At 42.1% G+C, this 21,225-nt stretch overlaps 1 protein-coding gene across 3 annotated transcripts in view; it reads right to left on the reverse strand.

Moving 5' to 3' along the window:
* Positions 1-2,154: 2,154 nt before the first annotated feature.
* Positions 2,155-21,225, reverse strand: part of STRBP (spermatid perinuclear RNA binding protein) — a 46,524-nt gene continuing 27,453 nt past the window's right edge. Inside the window, exons 6-18 of one of the 3 annotated variants that reach the window (XM_084219704.1) lie at positions 15,930-16,021; positions 15,425-15,520; positions 14,592-14,703; positions 13,912-14,009; positions 13,337-13,448; positions 12,553-12,645; positions 11,513-11,712; positions 9,371-9,532; positions 8,443-8,577; positions 7,775-7,915; positions 7,094-7,217; positions 5,176-5,220; positions 2,155-2,673 (exon numbers count right to left, since the gene is read on the reverse strand). In XM_084219704.1, coding sequence (XP_084075830.1) covers positions 2,597-2,673; positions 5,176-5,220; positions 7,094-7,217; positions 7,775-7,915; positions 8,443-8,577; positions 9,371-9,532; positions 11,513-11,712; positions 12,553-12,645; positions 13,337-13,448; positions 13,912-14,009; positions 14,592-14,703; positions 15,425-15,520; positions 15,930-16,021 — 1,487 coding nt within the window. In that variant the 3' untranslated portion in view covers positions 2,155-2,596. Of the gene's footprint in view, positions 2,674-4,740; positions 5,221-7,093; positions 7,218-7,774; positions 7,916-8,442; positions 8,578-9,370; positions 9,533-11,512; positions 11,713-12,552; positions 12,646-13,336; positions 13,449-13,911; positions 14,010-14,591; positions 14,704-15,424; positions 15,521-15,929; positions 16,025-21,225 lie in introns of those variants that run through there. The other 2 variants (XM_084219703.1, XM_084219702.1) reach the window with 2 other exon arrangements.

Raw genomic sequence — 21,225 nt, forward strand, 5'->3', positions numbered from 1 at the left:
GTGCGATGCTGAGAGGCTGGCAATAGGGACTGTCAATGAAAAAACCACCTACAGTGGGAGAAGAGCAGAGAAGCAAAAACCTCAAGTTAATTTCTGTGACTGGCTGAAGCTAAAGCTCCATTTAAATTTCTCTGCTCTTTCAGCTGCAAGTGGAATTTTCATTGTAAAATGGGCACTTTGAATTCTTTGAAGGTATTGAAACATCTAACACTTCCAAGGTTACCACTTTCTAAACAAAGAACTGACAGCTCATTCATATTTTCAGTAAAGCAGAGAAATGTAAAATATGCAGCAAGGGGGCAAGTTTACAATGTGGTTAGTAACTCCCAACAAATGACAAAAAATAAAAAATGACTTCTATAAATCATCTGAAATGACTGCCATCATGTTGGAAAAGAGCATAGCGCCCTTCTTGTCTTTGAAATAAGAACAAGTTTTTGGCTTACAAATGTTCATTGTATAGAATTGGTTCACAGAATATTTTGTTTGGAATTTTACAAAACTGGGGATTCGGGGGGGAAAAAAAAAAGGAAACTACAAACAGTTGCCAATCAGGGGAACTCCAAAAGAGAGGGGAGGGAAAAAATGTGTGCAGAGGAAAGATTCCTTTAATGAATATTTGATTAACAAAAATGGGCTCTGATTAGCCATGCTTTTTCTGCTCCGTGATGGCTTCCTTTCATCCATAGGCCAGCAAAACAGATCAGTGATTTCTGAGCACCTCTCAATTTGGCTCCATCCCCGGCCCTACTCTGTGTTCCGTGGGTGACACCAGGCTCACCCTCCCGGGCCATCATCTACGTTTTATTAAAGTACCACCAACACCAAACGGAAGCGAGAGCTACGGCAGGAGGAGAACCATGGAAATGTAAACTCATTCCTAAGCACAAATACTTAGCTTAAGAAAACAGCTGCAGTTAATTCCAGGGAAAGCAGCTTGTTCTCCAAGTCACCCCTTCAGCTTTTCTAATATTTCTCTCCCTCTAAGGGGGCTGTGGGGAGGAGGAACTTTACATTGCTTTAAGCACCGCTCTTACAACACCCTCAACACAGATACAGCTCCCCTTGCCTCAGCAGCAGCGTCTGTTAGAGAACAGGGGATAAAGGCAAATCTTTGGAAGAGCAGGAGCTAAAGCCAGCCTATGGAAAAGCAACGGGCGAGGGCTGAGGAGAGAGTGCAACCAACAATGCTGCTTATTTGTGGGGTGATACCTTAATAAAGACCACTGGAATGCCTTGTTAGAGCCCACAGCAGTCCACAATCCATGGAGACTCCAATCCTGGAGAGCTGGGGCCTATCCTGGAATTTCAGACAGGTGCACACACTCCTCATTAAAAAGAGGACTCTGGGTTTGAGCACCAACTCATTAAAAAGTACTGGCCTATGGCTGAAGTGTGTCACTTTTCACAGCAGCACTCAACAAGAACTGGGACAATTAAATAGCAAGTTTTCATGGGGACCTTGTTGCTGCTTTAGATTCTTATAAATGTAAGGGGGAAAGGAGAACCTTTGGTTTAATATACAATTGACAAATAAAATGCTTTCTGCAGAAATGGTGGATGGAAAATCAAGGGTGGGCAGACAATCTTAAAAGTGAAGAAGGCCACAAGAACAAGTGGAATTTTTTTCTTTTTTTTTTCTCTCTTTTTTTTTTTTTTTTTTTGTAAAAACAGAAAAGAAAGGAAAACATGTAGTTTTTGAGCTCTAAAGAACCTGATTGTAACATTATTGTTGTCCTTTCTCTGGGCAATACAGGTGTAAGGTGTATCCCTGGAATTGCATCCTTCTGTCCTTCTGTGGGAGCTTCCTTTAATACTTGTTTAATACTTGTTTCACAGAATGCAGCCTTATACAGAGACAGACTAATTCCCTTTGTTTCATTTGTTTTTCAGCATTTTGTGTATGAGTGAAAAGTCTTCTTGGATAATTAAGACTGTGTCTAAAATCACAGTTACAGTATGCTGATCTATAAGGAAACTCAGGTACTGATGCTTAACTATAAAAAATAAGATAAAACAATATTTTAACCCATATTTTACTAAGTTTATTACACACCATAATATTTACAAAGTTAAATGTTAACTGTAAAGTTTCTATCGTGTTTTTTTTATTATTATTATTTTTATTTTTGTTTTTTAAAGAACTATGCCCTGCATTTAATAACCCTACAGCAAATACAGGTCATTAACTGAGTCTGTGTGACTGCATTAGGAAACAGGCAGTACTCTTGTGTTACAACAAAACAGTTTATTTGTGATCAGTGTTTTATATTCTATACATCCTTCACAAATTTAATTTTACATAATCGGATACTTCATTTAAAACGTAAGATTTAAGCTTCTAGTTCTTCCCTATAACAGAAGGCTGGTATAAGTTATTTGAAAATGAGGTAACATTTCACAGAACATTTTTTTCAAGTTTTAGAGAACTAAATTTGCATTTTGTTAAAATCAAAAAGTAGGAAAAAGATGTTTCTTTACAAATGACTTTGCTCAAGTATGTGTTCAAAGAAAACAGGATAAAAAGGCTTTTTTCTTCTAACATTCTGTACTGTACTGTGTTGTTCAATCAATAGGAATTAGCTTCTGCCATTTGCTAAAAGAATGAGTAGTGGGGAACGGGGTAAGTTGGGAATTTCATAACAGGTAACAGAACCATTCTCTTGGGTAAACCTACAGAGAGAAGAAAGGGAGAGGACTCCAAATAAGTTCAGCAATCCAAGAAAGTCAGATAAGAGCTTACAGTAGTGTTCTCATTAACCTTTTCCAGATCAATCAGTCAATGTGATGTCAGGGTGCAGAGTCCCATAAACAGTAACGCTTCACCATTTTGCACTATTTCAGACAGATGGTTATAGCTTAAAGTCTGCTTTATTTTTGTCCTGGTGTTTGGTAAAATTAAGGAAGTAATATTCTCAAAAACAGAGTGTGTATTTGGACTTGAAGCTCTATTTCATAATCTTTATGGTAATTAATCTCTACTAGTTTGTTCTACATTGAGGTAATTTCACAGGCCAGTTGCAATTGCAGATATTCTAGACAGGCACTGCTGTGCATAAAATACAACTCACAGGGAAACTGTTCAGCAGTTTTGATCAGTATCCAGGTAGGTCAGCCAAAAATCAAGCACCTACAGTAAATTCTGCATCTGCTTCCTTATTCTGCACTTCCTCTCTTGGGTTGAAGTAGTAAATCTGGAAAGATTGACATCTGCCTGATTTCATTATTTTAGAGTTCTTGTGGCCTCACAAACTTCTGCACAATTAAACGTTTGTTTGGTTTTTTAATCTTGCCTATTTAAATTCTAGTATTAACCTATGTATCCATTTAGAAATCACAAAGCAGCAACAGCAGGTATTTCAGAGCACCAGATGATCAAAGTGAAGTTTCCCAACATGCAACAGCTTACAAAGGCAAAGAGACATGTTTACCTTACAGCCAAAAAGCATTATCCCAGAACTTTGCATCACAATCATAAGACATTAAGAACAGAAACTCTTTATGTGAAAAATGGGGGCATCCAATTCCACAATGCTTTGAAGTCAGTGATATGTCACATATATACACCTAAGTGCTTAAAATCCAACTCCCAAAATAGGCATAATGAGAAAAAAAATCCCAGACCAGAAGGAATGAATGAAAAAAGCAAGAAAAGCTGCAGGGAAACTTGGTAACAGTTGTATTCCTGCCTTCAGCAGGGAAAGGATTCCTCATGTTGCAGTGTGTCACTGCTTGTAAAAACACAGACATGCAGACACCAGTAATCCTAGTTATACTCTGAGACTGTTGCTTGAAAAGAACCAAGGGGGTTCTTAAAAAATCCATACCCCGAACTAAATTCCCTTTCATTTTTCTCTGAGAAAACATGTTGCTGTTCCTTGTGTGATGCACCACAAAGGACAACACTCCGTGGGACAGCCCTGCTGCCAGCTGCCCTTCTGTCAGAGGACAGGGCCAGTCAGCAGGTGTAAAACTACAGAGGTTTGCTCCAAATCTGGGGGAGAATTCCACACTGAACACAGCCCATGGGCCTATTCTCTCTCTCAGTACAGAACAGGACCAGCTGGTCCCAGTCAGGCAAAGCAAACATTTTCCATAAAGCAGCAGCATTTTTGCCCTGTTAGAACTCATACCTCTGCAAAAATAATGTAATTGACATTTCAAAATATTTTTAACTTTTATAATGATATCAGGGGAGTTGGTATTGCCCAAGTTAGACAGATTTGGGAGGAATGACCTATTACAAATGCTAAAAAGCAGAAGTTTCCCATATGAAAAATTCCAGGCCTTGAAACATGCTGGTCATTTGAGCAGCAGACTGTGACCAGTCCCTGCCACAGGAGAGGCTGGTGGGACTGCTCCTGGTGGGCTCACGTTGTGTGTGCCAGGACATATCACTGACTCCAACTGCCCTGCTCCCATTGCCACATAAACCTCATTCAAAGTAACCAAAAGGGCCGGTTAGAGGAATGCATTGTTAGTCCAGCATAAAACAAGCCAGTGGGGAGGGAGAAGCCGAGTTAAGGAAAACCCTTCCATCACAGCTCTCTGGTTATCAGCTCATTTTACAAACTCCATGAAACCAATGCTCTGCCAGCCTAATAGAACATGTTTCATAGTGAAAAGCATTGTGGCAAATGTGTCCTGGCTGCCTCACAGACTGATTGCTACCAGTACCAGCTACCCAAAACCCATCCTGGTGTCCCAAGCAGTGGTTTAGCCTGCAGGGGTGGGGGGATATTTGCCCATAGACTTCAAAGAGTTGACAGCATTAAGGGCGCTTTGTCCACAAGTCACGCTTGGGAACAAACATTTCACCAATGTTACTGTAATGCCATTTGGCTAAATCTGAGTCAGAGATGCTGAAATAGGCCCTTCGGTAGTCTTTGAATGGAGCACAGACTGGCTGTAAAAAGGAAGGGAACTACTTTGACTGGGTTCCAGTATGAAGGGAACAGGCAATTAGAACAAGCAGTCCTTCCACAGACCAGGCAAAGCAGAGGCAAAAAGCTACTCCAACCAAAAAAGAACCACAAGGTTATGGCATAAAAGTGGTGTTCTTGTCATGGTTTAAGAGCTTAAATCTCTTTGAATTTCTCCTTGGACTGCCACATTTGGATTGCCACAACAGTTTCTGCATAATTTCTAACGTGTTAATTACAGGGCTGTACGTACCGTAGGCTGGTGCCGCTGTGCTGTATCCGTACGGTGCTCCATAGCCTGCAGGGAAACAGAGGAGGGAGAGGGGTCATTCCCTGCCCTGCCTGTCAGTGTTTGCACACCTGCACATGGGCAGGGACCCTGTGCCTGAAGCAGGAGCAGAGCAAAACTCACCTCACACCAATGCATACAAATATTGCTGAAAACACTGAAATGTTCCTATGCGGTGGCCAGAAGGACAAGCTGCTAGGGACCTTCTCAAGCCTCAGCATCACAGAGTTAAAATTCCCTATTTCATTTCCTCAGCGTTTTCGTTTCCACTGAATCCCTAAAGTCTGCACTGTCAGAGCATGGAGTTGGCGTGACACAGACATCCCATATTTGCTTATGTTCTTCTTAAAACACAAATGCAGTCTATGCAGAGAACAGTCACTTTCCTAAATTTCCTTTAAAAAGAAAAGGCTGGATGCCTGTGGCAGATGTCACATCCCCCTTAGTTCTCTGCCATTTCTAACAGACAGAGTTCCACAGAAGACATGTGAACACCTCCACACAAACAGATCGTTTTCCCCCAGAGAGCAGAGTTTGACTCTGAATTATTTGAGAGGAAAAGCAACACAGGTAACACCAGCATTGGTTTCTACATGTCAGTAGTTCATGAAGGCTTTACAGTTTTTTTTTTTTTCTGGTGAGATTGCTGGTGTCACTCCAAAAAGTAAGAGATTTCTGAGAAGAATAGGTGATAGAGAGAAATAATCTGTGAAGGCCAAGGCCAATAAAAGCTTAACTACAGCAACAAAACAGCAATGAAACTTATTTCTGGAATAATTCCACACTGGCAAGAAGCATGCCCCTTGGCAGGTTAAAGTGTCTCTTAAATGACTCCTCAGGCAGACAGACAGTTCCAAAAACAATGTTAACAGCCATTAAAAATGAATTACTGGGTTTTAATATTTAAAATGACATGACCATACAGGAACAATGAAGATGACATGCTGCCAATGGTGCCAGGCAGGAAGGCTCCCGAACAACAGGGCTGTGCTATTAGCACATGCGAGCTGCTGGAGGGTCTAATTAGAGCTCATGCTGTAATCTGAAAGCCTGAGTATGAGGACTAGAAGTGTTATTTTTTGGAAGCTACTACTGGATTTGCTTTGACTAAGGCATCTTCAGCATCTCATTCTTACAAACCCATGGTTCTTAGAGCAAGTGAAAACAATGTCTGGATTCCTTTCACATGTCACCCACAAACCTCAGACATGCTGTAAAGTCACAAAGAAAATGCACTTTGAAAAGTAATTTGAAGATGGAGAAAGTGATCATTTCATGAACATTTTCTTGTGAAAATGTGAAATGGGAACCAGAAGCCCTTGAACTTCAGAAGCTGTTTCTGCTAATCAGAACAATGCAGTGTGGATGATGATTCTCCATCAGCTAGAGTATGGAAAGAAATTGTTTTATTTCGGGCTACCACAGAAGCTACTATTAGATGCTTCTGGGTGGAATTCACATAGAGGGTTTTTGGGAGCTCAGGGACTCTTGAGCCTGCTGACTTCATGTTCACAAAGGATTCTTGGAAAAGGCACTCCTAATGCTAAACCAGCACATGATCCAGAAGGTTCTTAGGCAGGAAGAGAGTTTTGGGAATTGTGCCATGGCACTGAACTATGAAGACAAATCATAAAATAATAAAGCCAAGAAAGCCATTATGCCCATAACTGTGTGCTCTGTGCACACAGAGCTTTGAGCTGCACACTCATAAAGGATGCACTCTGCCAGTTTTCCAGCTCTTTGATTTATTTAAACCCCCATGAAGCCTTCTGCTCCATGTCAGATGGTTAAAGGAATCACTTGCACAGGTGAATAACACACATGAAAAAGAACACCCCAGCAGACAAATACTAAACTGTCAGTTACAAGTGTGGTGCCTTACCTGGTGTTATGTATCCAGTAGCAGCAGCTGCCCCAACAAACGCCCCTCGTGTTAAAGCACCTCGTCCTCTGCCTCGAACAGCCTGGACTGCTGCAGAAACAGCTGTACTGACAACCCCTTTAGTCTGCCCAGAGTGACAAAAAATAGTTCAGAGAGTGAGTGTTGCAGGAATACAAGGCTGCCTGCATTAAATCATCCCCTTTGAGAGGGCTCTGTAAAGATGCCTGATGTGCCAGGCTGGCTGAGCGCAGACTGGAGAGTGCTGTGCCAGAGGATGTGAGTGACAGGGACACAGCGGGCCCCTGGCCCTGTCACTGCCTGCAGAGTCCAGCATGTTCCCCATGCTCAGCCCTGGCAGTCCCTTCCCTCAGACTGTGCCTTATTTACCTCAGATTTGGGCATGATTGAACACTGCTGGCTTCTGAGCCTCTCTCTGCTGCTCCTCCCTGCTGTCTTTCCCACCTCCCCACAACTTTCCTCTCCTCAACCTACAGCACTGGTTTTACATCTCCCTTACCCTCCTGAACCCACATAACTGCAGCAGGGCCAGGATTTCACCCCCAAACAACCAGCTCACAACACCAGCCTGTGTTAACCTCACTTTACTAAAATGCTGCCTTCTGTATCAAAAACCAACCCAGGCCTGGGATAATAGTCTAAAAAGTAAGTTACAGTTCTTACCTGAGGAAGAATCTTCTTTTTCTTGTTATTTGCTGCATTAGGCCCAGAAAACAGTTTTTCAAGTGCTGCTAATGCAGCACTTGCTTTTGCTACTTTCTTGTTTGGGCCTGCACCTCTGAACTTCTGCCCATCTACTTCTACCTGAAAATTAAGACATGAGTTTATGCCTAGTATTGATCCACAGGAACACCATGCTGCACCCACTCAGCTGATCTGCCACCCATAAAGAACTTTAGTAGGAAAAAACATCCTTAGTGTTTCATGTGACAAATTTCTATTGATTCTAGATTTGAAACTGCTAAAGGATACCAGGGTTATCCTGGGAACCAGTGTGTCACAGATATTGGGAATCTGGAAACTACAACTGCAATTCAAAGAGGACCAGCATATCTGTTGGATACTGGATTTAACCCATACCCTGGCGTCTTCCTCATCATGAAGTTTTGGTCAGAATCCAGTTTTAATTCTCACTGTATTTTCCTAAAGTAGAAAGGCTATTCCTTTCCCCAGCTGAATCATCACAGCAGCAAAGAGATACATAACCTGAGAAATCACCACCACCAATGTGCATTGCAAAAGGCAAAATAGCAAAAATGTGAGCTGCAGCAGTAAGTGACTCTGCTACACCATTAATAACCCCTCCCCAGCTGCACCTCTGCCCCACTCACCTCCATCACAAAGCGCTTGTCATGGCTTCCCCCTGTTTCAGAGATGAGCTCGTACTTCAGACCTCTTCTCTTTTCATTGAGCTCCATCACCGGGTTTTTGCCACTTGCTGTGAGTATGGGACCCTGAGTTCTTACCTAGAGAGACATGCAGGGTTTTACTTTGGAGCCTTTCTCTCTTCAAAATGCAGCCAAACCTCTGCACAGCTGTATCACAGGTAACTCTGCCCTGGCTGCAGCAGCCTGCGATGCTGGCACAGCAAAGGGCGAGTCTCTAAAGAAGGGCAGGAGGACAAACAGTGGTGACACAGAAGTCACACCCATTTATTTCTGTTAGTGAGGGCTGCTGTCCTCGTGGCCTGATCTGGTGCCTGCACAAACTAAACATGACACCAGCTGCACTTGGAATTGCAACCCTGAGAGAATCCGAAGCTGAAGGTGGGGCCACGGTGTCAAGTTCCTTGAAATCGAAGGCTTTCACACCGAAAGGAGAGACTGGCCTTCCCAGGCCTGCACAATTCTCTGCTCTTCCACCTAATTATGTCCTGGCACTACCCAGCTCAGACTGAAGAAATCTCATGCCCTGAGTCACGTGTCTTAGTAGAAATGTCTGTAAATGTTTGGAAAGCAAGGTAAGGCTGAGATCTCAGCACACCAGATCAGTCTGCAGTAGAATTCTCTCAGCTATGGATAAAAACAGGGCAGTTCCATTAAAAATACTCCATTTCCATTCCCCTGGAAATTTCTCAGTGGACTAAACATGTATGTGGTTTGAGTTATCCATAAATACACACTGTCTGGAAATTGTTTCCCAACTGAAGAAATTTATGTTTTACCATTCTGACAAGGAGAACAGAAAAAAACACCCCAATGAAAAGCGAAACCCCAAACCTCACACCTCCATCTTTTGTACTTTCAATGCAATCCTTACCTCTAGGGTAGCGGAGGTGTCAGCTGTGGAATTGCCAGTATTATTATTGCTTGAGATTGAAGACGTTGTTTCATTTTTACCTTCAGTATCTGATTTTTCATCAGAACTTACACACTCCACATCTGCATCAAAACCTGTTGGATACCCCATTGCTTGTAAAACCTACAACAAAGCCCCATGAAAAGAACTGTGACAGAGGCAGCAGAACAGGAGCAAATACAAAGTTGATCACGACACAACAAACAGTCCACCTTACACTTTTAAAAGGCTGATTGCTTAGAATATTAGTTTTCTCCTATTTGAAATGGAGATATCCATTTCAGTAGTTATCAGTAGGGAATACAATATCAATGGGGAAAATAATTTCAGGTTTCCAAAAGTGGAATCAAGACAAAGCAGAATTTTAGTCTCAAAGATACTCATGAGCATTATTCATCATCTCAAGAATTCCTTGTAAAGTAAGAAATTAAAGACACTGTTTAATGGCCTTATAAGGAAATAGTTTCATGCATGATTTCCCCCCTGTGTCTATGGACAGATCAAGAGACAGACTGTGGGGCAAACGTGACAAACAGTCTTGTGAGAATTCAAGCCTTGTACAAGATGGTACTTCTGGAGCTCAGTTCCTTCAAAAACATCCTCCATGAGCAAGGCCAGCCTCTCCCTTAACCAGCTTCCTGATCCAGCTGCACAGAGCTACCACACATAGGGCAAGGGAAACTGAAAGGAACCTGAAACTCTGCTGAAAATTTAGGGCCAAGAAGAAAGTCTGCAAAAATGACTGTGTCCTAACCCTGAGCTGAGAACTGCCTGGGTAAAGCCCCAGCTCAGCTGCCATGCAGTTGGGGTACATCTGGCTGCATTTTCAGGGCTTCTGCATTTTCAAAAGGTCGAATTAGAAAGTGAAATCTCACATTATTCCCTCTTATAAGACTGGAAGGCAGGGTCTGGGTCTGCTGAGAAGGGAAAGAAAGAAAGAGAAGAAAAAAAAAAGCAACTTTGACCACACCACCCATTTCCTCTTGGCTTGAATTGCGGATGTTTTGATGTGTAAATTTAGAGAAAACAGAGCTGGGTCGGCACCAGCACAGATCTGGCTGACGCAGAGAGGTTCAAGGGCAGAGCAGTCACAGTTTTTCAGGGCAAGAGGGGTTTTTGGGCTTTTTTTTGTTGTTTTTTTAAACTGCAGGGAGGTATGAAAAATAAAAGAATGAGGCAGAAGGTCTGGAAGGACGCACATGCAGGGAGCTACTTTTCCTGAAGGAATAACACATTCCCTCAGATGCTTCTGGACACTTTGAACTTGAAAGCACATAGGACAATGGGATTTTCAAAACTGACATCAAAGGAAAGCAGAAAGTTGCCAGATGAAGATTCTAAAAAGGAAATTCTTGTTCAAAACAAAATGAGGCACAGAATGACAGATGGGCCTGTTCCTATCAGAAGAGCAGTTCTATTAACAGATGTTCTTTTGTAGACTTGTTTTGGTTGGGAAAGACCTTTAAGATCATTGAGTCCAACTGTCCATTACCCCAGCCCTGCCACGCCCCCACCACTGAGCCATGTCCCCAAGCACCACATCTGGTGCATGCTCACACTGGGCATTCCAGTCTGTCCTGCTGTCATGTAGAGCACCTACAGGAAGCAACAGCAGCTTGACCAGTCTCTGAATGATACCAGTGTCCTACTGGAAATTTAACTGGATAATCATGGTTTACCCAGTACACAGAGGTACTCTTCAGGCACTGAGGAGAGAACTCTATTTCCAGGAGCTCACAAGCCAGGAATGGACACAGAGAAGGAGGGGGAGAAAGAAGCAGCCACCAACATGCCACTTCCAAACCAACAGGAGGAAGGAGTAGAACAGAACACAACTAAACCTCTCCCGTCCAGAATTTCACCACCACATTCAGTCCACTGCAACATGAGCTGACCTGTAGAGCCCCAGGAAATTCTCCCCCCCCCCCAGCACAAAACCAGTGATGCTCTTTGAACCATGCCCAGCTGTCTTTAGAGCACACAGTGAGCAGCTCAGCTTAATGATTTTTTTTAAAATTTTGAGCTTGCATATTACTAGTCTTAAGCACATTTCATACTCTATTCCAAGATCTGGGGTTAGCAGATTATTTCAGGCTGCCTTACCTTCACTGCCACATGGAGCTTGGCTGTTTTCTTAGAAGGTCCTGATGCTTCATAAGTCGTACCATCAACATCTACAGACATTGTGAAGACTGGGGCATGGACTGGACCAGACTGTGACAGCAGCTTATACTGAAGCCCTGGCCTGATTTGGTTCAGCCTCATCAGAGCATTCATGAGATCTATTGCTTTACTATCTAGTACTAGTACAAGATAGTAGAAGGGGTGGGGGAAGGAGGGGAAAGGAAAATGAACAAAACAAGATGAACAGAAAAATGAAATAGTTTGCATTTCAGTGCCTTCCGTCTGTATCAAGGAGCAAAACCATCCCTCAGCCTCTCAAGAGGGTGAGGAGAGCCATAACACTGTTAAGTCCTCAATAAGCCATTCTAATTCGGGGTAAACAACTATAATGACCTGGTTTTAAATTAACAACGTTCTGCTGCAGCTAGCTGTATTCCTCCTGCCTGCTGTAAAAGGAGTAACAAGTTTTATAGCTAATGGGGAACCAGATCCAGAACTGGCATCCAAGTAGCACAATGAAAATAGCCCCCAGAATGACTGGATCTCAGCAATGCCAAGAGACTTCTAGTCTGTGCATATGTGCAACATCAATGTTTTGCAGATTACACATTTTATTTTCCTTGTGGGAGATCTTGAGAGACCAGCACCTAATTCAGGAAGGGGAAGAGTGAAGAGAGTGCAATCTTCACTCAGCAAAGCCACTGCAGTACTTTAAAAAGACCCCACAATACAGGGATGTTACCAATAAATACCTCAGCTGCTTGGGCAACTTCAGTTCTGGTGTAACTTAATGGGTAATCCCATTTAAAAATGCAAATCATTCAGTTAGTAAAGCATGTCAGGGGAAATTCAGATGCACAGAGATGTGTTTGACATTCCAAATGCAGAGTGATAGAGACAACAATTTTGTTCCCAAGACTTTTTCACATGCTCTACCACATCAACACAGAGAAGCTTTTAAAGCAGCTGCCCCTGTACAATAGATCTTTGAAAACAGAGTGGAGAAGTGCTGCACTTACTTTTCCTCAGATTACGCTTCATCTTTTTATTTGGATCTTTATCATCCCCGACACTGTCTTCAAACGGTCTCTTCAGAGCAGATGAGCCTGTACCTAGGGTATAAAGTTCCTTGTAATATGGATATGCCATTAGGAAAACACGATCCCACAGCAGGAGTCTGATTAGTCCCACACTGTTTCTTGCTTGTTTATAGAGAAAAGAACTCATCCATCAGTCACAACTTTCTTATTGCTACATGAGAGCCAATACTGGTTTACTGCTCACTCTGCCAGGCCAGGCAGGATCTCTGTGTCCACTACCAGGTGTGGGATAAGGACTGCAAACCTGCAGTGCTGTTTTCCACATTTAGTCTCCAACAGTATTGTTTTTACAAAAAAATACACATGGAAATGTTTTTCATTAGATATATATTGTTTTCTAGGAATAATTTTTGAGTATTTTTATTATGGACACTCATTTTATGCTTTTTGACACGTCTGCAGTCTGTCCTCACCAGCATAAGAATCAAACACTACTTCTGCTCATTGGATGCCAAGGGACTTTGTGCTTGATAATCATCAGCTATATTATGGCTGTTGTGCCTCTTGTCTCTTGGTATTTCTAGATACCAGAACTTCCAGATTTTATTCTCACAATGAAATATTTTTTAAAAAAATCACCCCACATATAACAAAGAATAGCTTCTACTTCACATTTGCAGTGCATAATTCAGAACTTCACCCATTCTAAATTAACTCCTAGTTTACTGCTCAAGTAGTGACTTTTGGAACAAATAATACCTACCTTCTTTGTCAGTTACTGACCAGGAATATTTCTGAAATGACTTATTTGATGGGAGGGGATCCATTTCCAAAACTTTATAGATCTGCCCAAAGGCTGATAATCTCAGCGCGTGCTGAAAGGGACAGTAGACATACACATTAATCACAGCAGGATTTTACCTCAGTTGCTCAAGTTTTTTAGTAAGTCTTTAGACACAAAACTGCTTCTGTGGTTTTGACAGGCAAGAAGACAGCTTTTACAGCTGGCCTCTGCAATAGCTGTGAGAAATGCTAATGTCTAAAACCATAAGACTCATGAATTTCTGTAACACAGAGTGCAGGGCACACTGACAGGGAGCCCACCCAGCAGCTCTGTGCTGGGAGCCGAGGTGGGTGCACAGGCATCCCACTGCCTCTGCAAGGATGAGATTTCACACACATTTAACACTTGCACTCCTGATCTATGGTTTAACCTTTCCAGGATAGTGCAGCCCAAGAACTGTCAGGACTGCCATGAAAACAAGCCATTCTGGCAGAGAATAAATGGTGCTAATGAGCTGAATTCTTCACTGCTGCAGGACACACAGAGTTCCCTACCTGAGCACTGTGTGTAATGGCTTCTTTTTGCTGAACTGTCATGTAAGACAGAGCGTCCGTGGGCTCGCGCTCGCAGGGGTCGTGCAGCCCCGGGCCCCCTGGCAGGGAGAGGAACGGGGATTACTGAGGGGAACGAGCAGTGTGCAAACAGGGACTGACAGAGCAGCTGAGCCCAGCTGCTGCACAGGGGGCAGCACCCCTTCTCCAGCAGGCACTCAGGCCTCACACAATGCAAACTGACCCAAGGTTTTATACCCTTGCAGTGGCCACAGACCTTATCAGAGTAAACACTGCACATGGGTGATAACATTAACTGAAATCAGTTGGTCTGGAAGAAAACACATAATTTGGACAGATATGTAGATTTCAGGGAATCTGTAGAAACCAGATAATCATTAAGTCTATTTACCTGCAACCCCTTAATGAGGTAGGGGTTAATTTATAACAAATCTAACATTGCCTGTTAACTTCTCCTGCAGTGGCAATATCATTCACACAGTTACCACTATGCAAAATCCTTTCTTTTAATTTTATATTTTAAAGAAAAAAACATTAATTTCACTCCACGGCACGTTCAGAGTTCACTGCAGGCATTTCTCATGGAATCCTACAGCAACAGCTAAAATGTTCAGGTGGGCTGAGCATCCCTTTGTGTTCCTGGAGTTCATTTGGCCCCTTACCAGGAAGCAGAATTCCAGATGCCAAACACTCCATCACTCGTCGCAATGCTTCCCCAGCGCCCAGAGGTCTATTACAAGTACCTATAGATTTTTCACATATAAGCTCGAGTGGCTAGAAGACATTAAATTACGATTAGTATGGACACAAGGGTAACTGTGACTGAAAGTTAAAAATGGAGGGGGTAGAGGGGATGAGCATTCACATCAGGACACTTTCTTTGTAATCCACTACAGGTCTAAGGGACAGAGACCTGCCCCAGAGGAGGCCATGTCCTCGTGCAGGGTATGTCTTTGTCCCCCTGGTCTGAGTCACCTTTTGGACACACCAGCTGCTCTCCACTGTCTGTCCAAAAAGTCAGAAAGGAGAGGTCTCTAAAGTCGAGTCAGATGAATGTTCTCCTCTCAGAGGGCTTTCAGTTCCACACAAGAAAAACCTCTGCTGCCCTACAGAGTGTTCCTCTCCAGGCACGCAGGGCAGACCTGCCCAGGAAAGGGCAACAGCCGCTGGCAGGAGCGGCATTGTCACAGGAGCAGGATAGTTTTAGAATGCTAAACAAGAGGGATGGAAGGCAAGAAGTGGGAGTCTGTTGCCAGTCCTCTGGGATGTGTGAGAACCACAGGAGTGTGTCCCTTTCCATGGGATCGGTGCATCACAGACTCAAAGACTACTTGCCTTCTCTCCTCTACACAGGGAGCAGTTAATGGCGAGCAAAGGAACAGGGGCAGAAGGAGGAGTCTCATACAAGACTCTGCTTTCTCCAGTCCAGATACTGCTACAAGTCTCAGGAGATCTGAGACTTAACCCTGTGGCCTTCAGCTCTCTCTGTACTTACCCAGCCTTTCAGCGGTGCCCATGTGGGGACTCTGTTGCACAAATCCCGCAGAATACGAAGGACAATTACACATGATTTTAGTCCATTTGCCCTGGCCTAAAACAAACAAAATGATTCCAGTACGCCTGCAAAAGCCTGGTCTTCAATTTTGCTTTTCTTTTTAAATGCACAGAGTCCTGGGATAGATTTTAAATTATTATTACTTAATACTTAATCAGCTTCATGCAAAATAAAAACACTTATATAAAAGTACACTTGAATTTAGAGAGACGTGTAAAAAAGGCAGTGAAGTGTCAAGATTGCTTTTGTAGCCTCATGACAACTCTGGACCAGCTGACTGTCTCCCTGTCACGTTTGCCCTCGCACAGTACAGCACTGGGTTGGAATTCTAGACCTTTGCTCTAGGAGGGACTAGTCAGAAATTAAAGAGGCATTAAAATTAAAACTGTCTCAAATAAAACCTCGCAAGGCTACAATAACAACAAGGTAAGAACAAAGAGCCAACCTGAAACCATTTGGCGTGCCGCAGAGACGCCAAGGCCTCCAGGCATTTCTGCCTGTCCAATAAGTCCGGAGGATCTTTCATCGCAACATTATCTACTGGTAAAAATGGGATAAAAAGAGACAGATACAATTTGACCAAGGGGTTTCTGTCACAATACAAAAAGAGCGGCAGCATCTCAATGAGATAATAAGACTCCCAGAATTTAAGTGCACGGTGTTATTTAATTTAAACAAGCCATTAAAGGTAGTAAATGTGCACGTGTGCAACAGAAGCAAAGGCATTCACTCCTTGTAAAATAATAGTAATAATAAAGATGGCCACTGCTACAGACAATCTGGGATCTTATTAAAAATGTAGAACACATTTCAGGGCAGAAAATAGCTCTATAGCACTTTTCCTTTTTTTTTTCTGTTGGGATGTACTGGGCTTTTTTTTCCTCTTATTCTTTGTGACTTTTATTCCACAAAGGTGGCACAAAATTTCAAAGCTTCTTTGGACAAGAGGAAGATATTCTCAGAGGGTAATAAAAAAAATGTAATAGGTAGAAAGTGAAATTACATCCATGCAATTGTTGAGAATTCCAAAGAAAAACATTGAATATATTTGAAATATTACTGCATGAACAGTACTAGCCAGTATAATTCAGTGAAAAAAATATACAGGAAACGCTAGTACAATACTCTAGTTTGATTAGTCTTTCATATAACCAGAGCATATGAAAGAGTGGTTTTGGTAACTTCCAGGTCATTAATGTATTTGAGAGGAAGTGCCCTCATGTAAAAGCTTCCCAACAGCAACTGAAACCAACAGAGGAAATTCAAAGATGGATTTGAGAGACAAGACACTGATATCTTCTGTCCAGGTTTACACTTTTTTTGCCTTTCCCCCCCTTTATCAACCAACTTAGAACAAACTGCTTTTAGCAGCCACATCCAATTCTACATTAAGGGGAATTCTCTATCAGTATTTATTAAACTCTATCAATATTTATTTTATTTTAATCCAAAAGAGTTTGTGACATCCAGATTCTCTGGAAACTCTATATAAATGACAGATTTTACATTTCTGTGAAATCACATTACAAAGATACTAGTTTTAGCTGATGTTGAGAACAAGTGGAATAACAAAATGAATCCATGACTTATCTAAAACCTTGAATATGACATTTTCCTATGACTACATAGTTACTCTTGACTTAAAATTAAATAATTTGGAAATACACTCTTTTCATTATTCATAATGGTTAATTCTCCATGTCTTTAGAGACCTTTGCAGAGGTGAATGAAATATTAAATCCATTCCAAACTGAAAACTCTGCTAGATGAGCAAAATCCAGCAAGACATCTAAAATACCAGGACAAGTTATGAGGGAAAAGTACCATCAGTTTGTTAGTGCCATCTCCAAGGACATTTCCATGGGTTCCTTTGAATGGGATTGGCTGCACAAGCAATTGCATCTTTAATGTTAAGGCTGCCTCTCCTAAGCCATTTCCTGGGAAGGTTACTCTGTAAAAGCACTTGATGTTATGATAAATAAAAGAGCCCAAAGCAAAAAAAACCCCACCAGTGTAAAACTGAACAGAACCAGTATCTTGTCTGACAGGTGATGGCTGCAGTTCACAGCTGCTGACTCAAGTGCTATAAGCTTATTTTCTAACCCCTGTGAACTTCACAGCAGATATTTGCATTGTTTGTTATTGCCCTCATCAACAGCATTCCAGGACTGGGATTAATCACTCCTCTTGTCTGCTTTGCAAATCAGTGTCCAAATGAAAGCTGCAAAGTCTCAAAGCTCTGGCTTTCTTTGAGCACAAAAGGTCACTTTGGAACACAAGATTTGCTTCTAAATTTCCTTTGCAGTTTTGTTGTTTTCAGGAGTGACATTTGTGGCACAGGATTACTCAACATCCATCTGGGTAGTTCTCTGAGAAAACTTCACTGCAGACAACATAAACATCTGCTTAAAGCTCAAGTATTGTATCAAACAAGTACTGTCAATGAATGATCAGAATCTTATTTTAAAACGTTAGAAATGGCAAAGGTGACTGACTGCAAAATCATTATTTTTTTGCAATGAACTGGGGCTCAGTGTTATATGAGGCTTCGCTAAAGAGTGTTGCAGCCATCGATAAAGTAAATTGATTTTTCATTTAAACTACAAACCAAACAGAATACATGTCACCTGTCATTCAGGTGAACCAAAATCCTCCTAAGATGTGTTTTAACAATTGAGAACCATACTTTTTTCTTACAGGATTAAGACCATTTTCCAAGGCCTAATTTACAAATATCTTGGAGAATTTTGCCAATTGCTTGTTCAGCCCCAGTGTCCTGATGTTGCAGTCTGCCAACTTTCGGGTGCAAGATTCTATTAAACAGAAAGATGAAGAGAACAGGCAGTGAAGAGGGCGAGCGGCTTGCAGCGGGCTCCCTTCAGACCCCCTCGGGAGAATGGCATGTTTCTTCATGCTCTGCCAGTCAGGAAAGTGAGACCAAATCAAAATTTTCAAACGGGATTGCAAAGCTTTCCTTTTTTCCTTGTAGTTTTAACAAGGGCAGTGATCCAAGGAGTTTAGTAAAGAGTAAATTCTAAAGCCCTGACGTTAGCTCACACTATGCAACGCAGAACCAATCCCTCAGGAATTCTCTCCCCACTGCTGTAGCATTCTCTTCACACAGGAGCTGCCAACTCCATTCATCTGAGCCCTACGCGGAGCCTTGTGTTCTCCAGAGAGGGGAGGGCAGGCTGGGGCTTGCTGCCCCTGCAGAGGCACTTGGCCCCTTGGGAGCGTCACTGGCCATGTCCTGCTCCAGGAGCAACGGGACTTCAGCCCCACTTTGGTGAACCAGCTTGTCTGTAATTACATAATTTGTTTTACTGTATGCTCAGTAACAACAACTGGTTTTCAGGATACAAGGTTCTGGTCTGGAAAGCCCAATTTATATTTGATGCTGTGACAAGAAATTCAGCTTCTTAAGAAGTTTAAAATTTAAACTGGTGCAAAATGCAGGCAAACTTAGGTGCTTGACTTCTCAACATGAGAAAGCAGAGCTTTATGGGTAGCTGTTTGTGAGAAACACCAAAATGCACACACACACTGAGCCACTATTTATTTTTGCTAAGGAGCAGCAAAAACAAATAGGACAAACACCACATCTTAAACATGAACACTTTTCCAAAGAGGTGGGGACTGAAAAGAAATCCAGGAATGTTTTTTGATACATTCTGACATCAGGGCATGAAGGCACACACAGCATTCCTACAGAACAATGGGAGCACTGGTAAGGAGGGCCGTTGGCCTGACCTGGGTTGTTAGAGGACAGATTAGTGCTAATCCCACCACAGAAACCTTGGTCAGTTTTCCACAGGCTCAGGCAGTCTGGGCCTATCTTACATGGAAGATGAAAGGCAAGTTCAGCAGCACTTTGAGCTCCTTCAGTCAAAAGAATGCATGGAGCCAACTGACAGGTTTTTAAAACTGCATAGGGAGTCTGCTTACATTTGGTTGACACTCTTCAGTGGCAGTGAAAAAATATGGCAGTCCTTTGGAGATCAAGGTGTTTTCACCAGTTTTCTCCAATTATTCTCACTATTCACATGAAACTTTTTTGGTCTGAATATAAGTGATTCCAATCTAAATGGTTGGAAAGATTACAAAAAAATTGTATTCCTCCCAACTTACTTAGTGACTTCTGCATAATGCTCCATATACCTTGAAAAGGAATATGATAAATGTCTCTGTTCTTTGTGATGAATCAATGCCAAGGAACCTGGACTTTAAAATGAGATCCATGACCCTATTCCCTGTTCTCAACAGCTGCACAGAATGACAGTGTATAACCACTTCAGGAGAGGTGGTAAAACCATTTTAAATTTAAAAAATATAGTACAGACCTTTGAAAATATTTTAAGATACTGAAAAAAAAAATAGACCACCTATGTTTTAAGCATGAGAAAGCATAAAATTCCAACCCTCCTTTAGTCTGAGATTAATTCAGAAATTCCTGGACTTTGCTGGCATTACAGCATCAATTTTTACAAGAAAATACTTGGGCAGAAGCCTTTGTGTAAAACCGTATCCCCTGGTGGGAATCTCACAAATCCTTCACCATCGAAATTCGTCCTACACTTCGGGCTCTCTCATGAACATGGATGAGCTGCAGCAGCTCCAGGGCTGGTCTCAGCATCTTGTGGGAAGCTGAACAACTAAAGCAATATGCAGTTTATTTTTAAGGGTCTTGGAAACAGCATTGTTGCTAATTTCAGAATAAACAGCCAGTGTAATTAAGGGATCTTTGCCATTCATCTGTTCTGTAAGATTTTTCTACATTCAACTGCTGCCAAAGTGTTACATGTCACTTGGAAAGGGATCCTTCCTGCCATCGCCTCCAAGAAAATGAGGAGAAACTGACCAACATTTCTCACCCCGTCGGTATTCCATGTGGGAGAGGGAGGAAGCAAAGGACTTGTGGCAAGTCTAGAAATGGGAAGAGAGCAACAGGGAGTTCCCTAGCCCACACGGGCCCAGCTGCCTCAGTTGTCATGACAGAGAGTGGCCAGTTGGTCAAAGGTCTGACATCATCCAGTGGCAAAGTTTCTAGGGATAGGTTTGGGAAGCGGAAGCAGAAATTACTGAAAAGATTTTAAAAATACAACAAAGTATGGCTACATTTGCTCTTCTCTATTGCTCACAGTCTGTTTCCAGCCTCACTGGTACTACAGGCACCACTCCTGCAGCACAGAACTGTGTAGGACACCGTGGTGAGGGAGAAGGAGCGGAAAGGACTAAGTGACAGTTTGCTAGAACTATTTTCTCTAAGAACATGAGGTACAACGTTCAATTCAGAAGCAAAAGTGCTGTATCACAGCACCATAACTTCAATTGTATCCCAGTTAGGAAATTCTTAAAGCCAGAAACATACACATCATCAATCAATAAAAACTGAGGGCCAGGATGACACACTGGCGAGCTTTGCAGGAGAGGGCTTTTACATAAAGAGAAACATTTTTATGAGTTTTTCAAGAAACTATGAACCAATCCCACTTGACTGACTTAATTTGCAAACAAGACTGTGCAGCGCCAGGTGCTCAAGAATTAAATATAGCAAGTCCAAAAGAAAGGAGAACTAAGATCTAATTCTATGTCAGAATTAACACTGTAGGAATATTGCTTGAAAGGAAAAATACACATATTTACATGAAATTTAAGTAACTGCTATCTTTTTAAGGCAGAAATAATGTAAATCACGGTGGCAATAGCCAGTCTAGTCAATACATGATACATAATTAAAAACC

This window comes from Fringilla coelebs, assembly GCF_963513975.1.
Source record: "Fringilla coelebs genome assembly, chromosome: 21".
Lineage (NCBI taxonomy): Eukaryota > Metazoa > Chordata > Aves > Passeriformes > Fringillidae > Fringilla > Fringilla coelebs.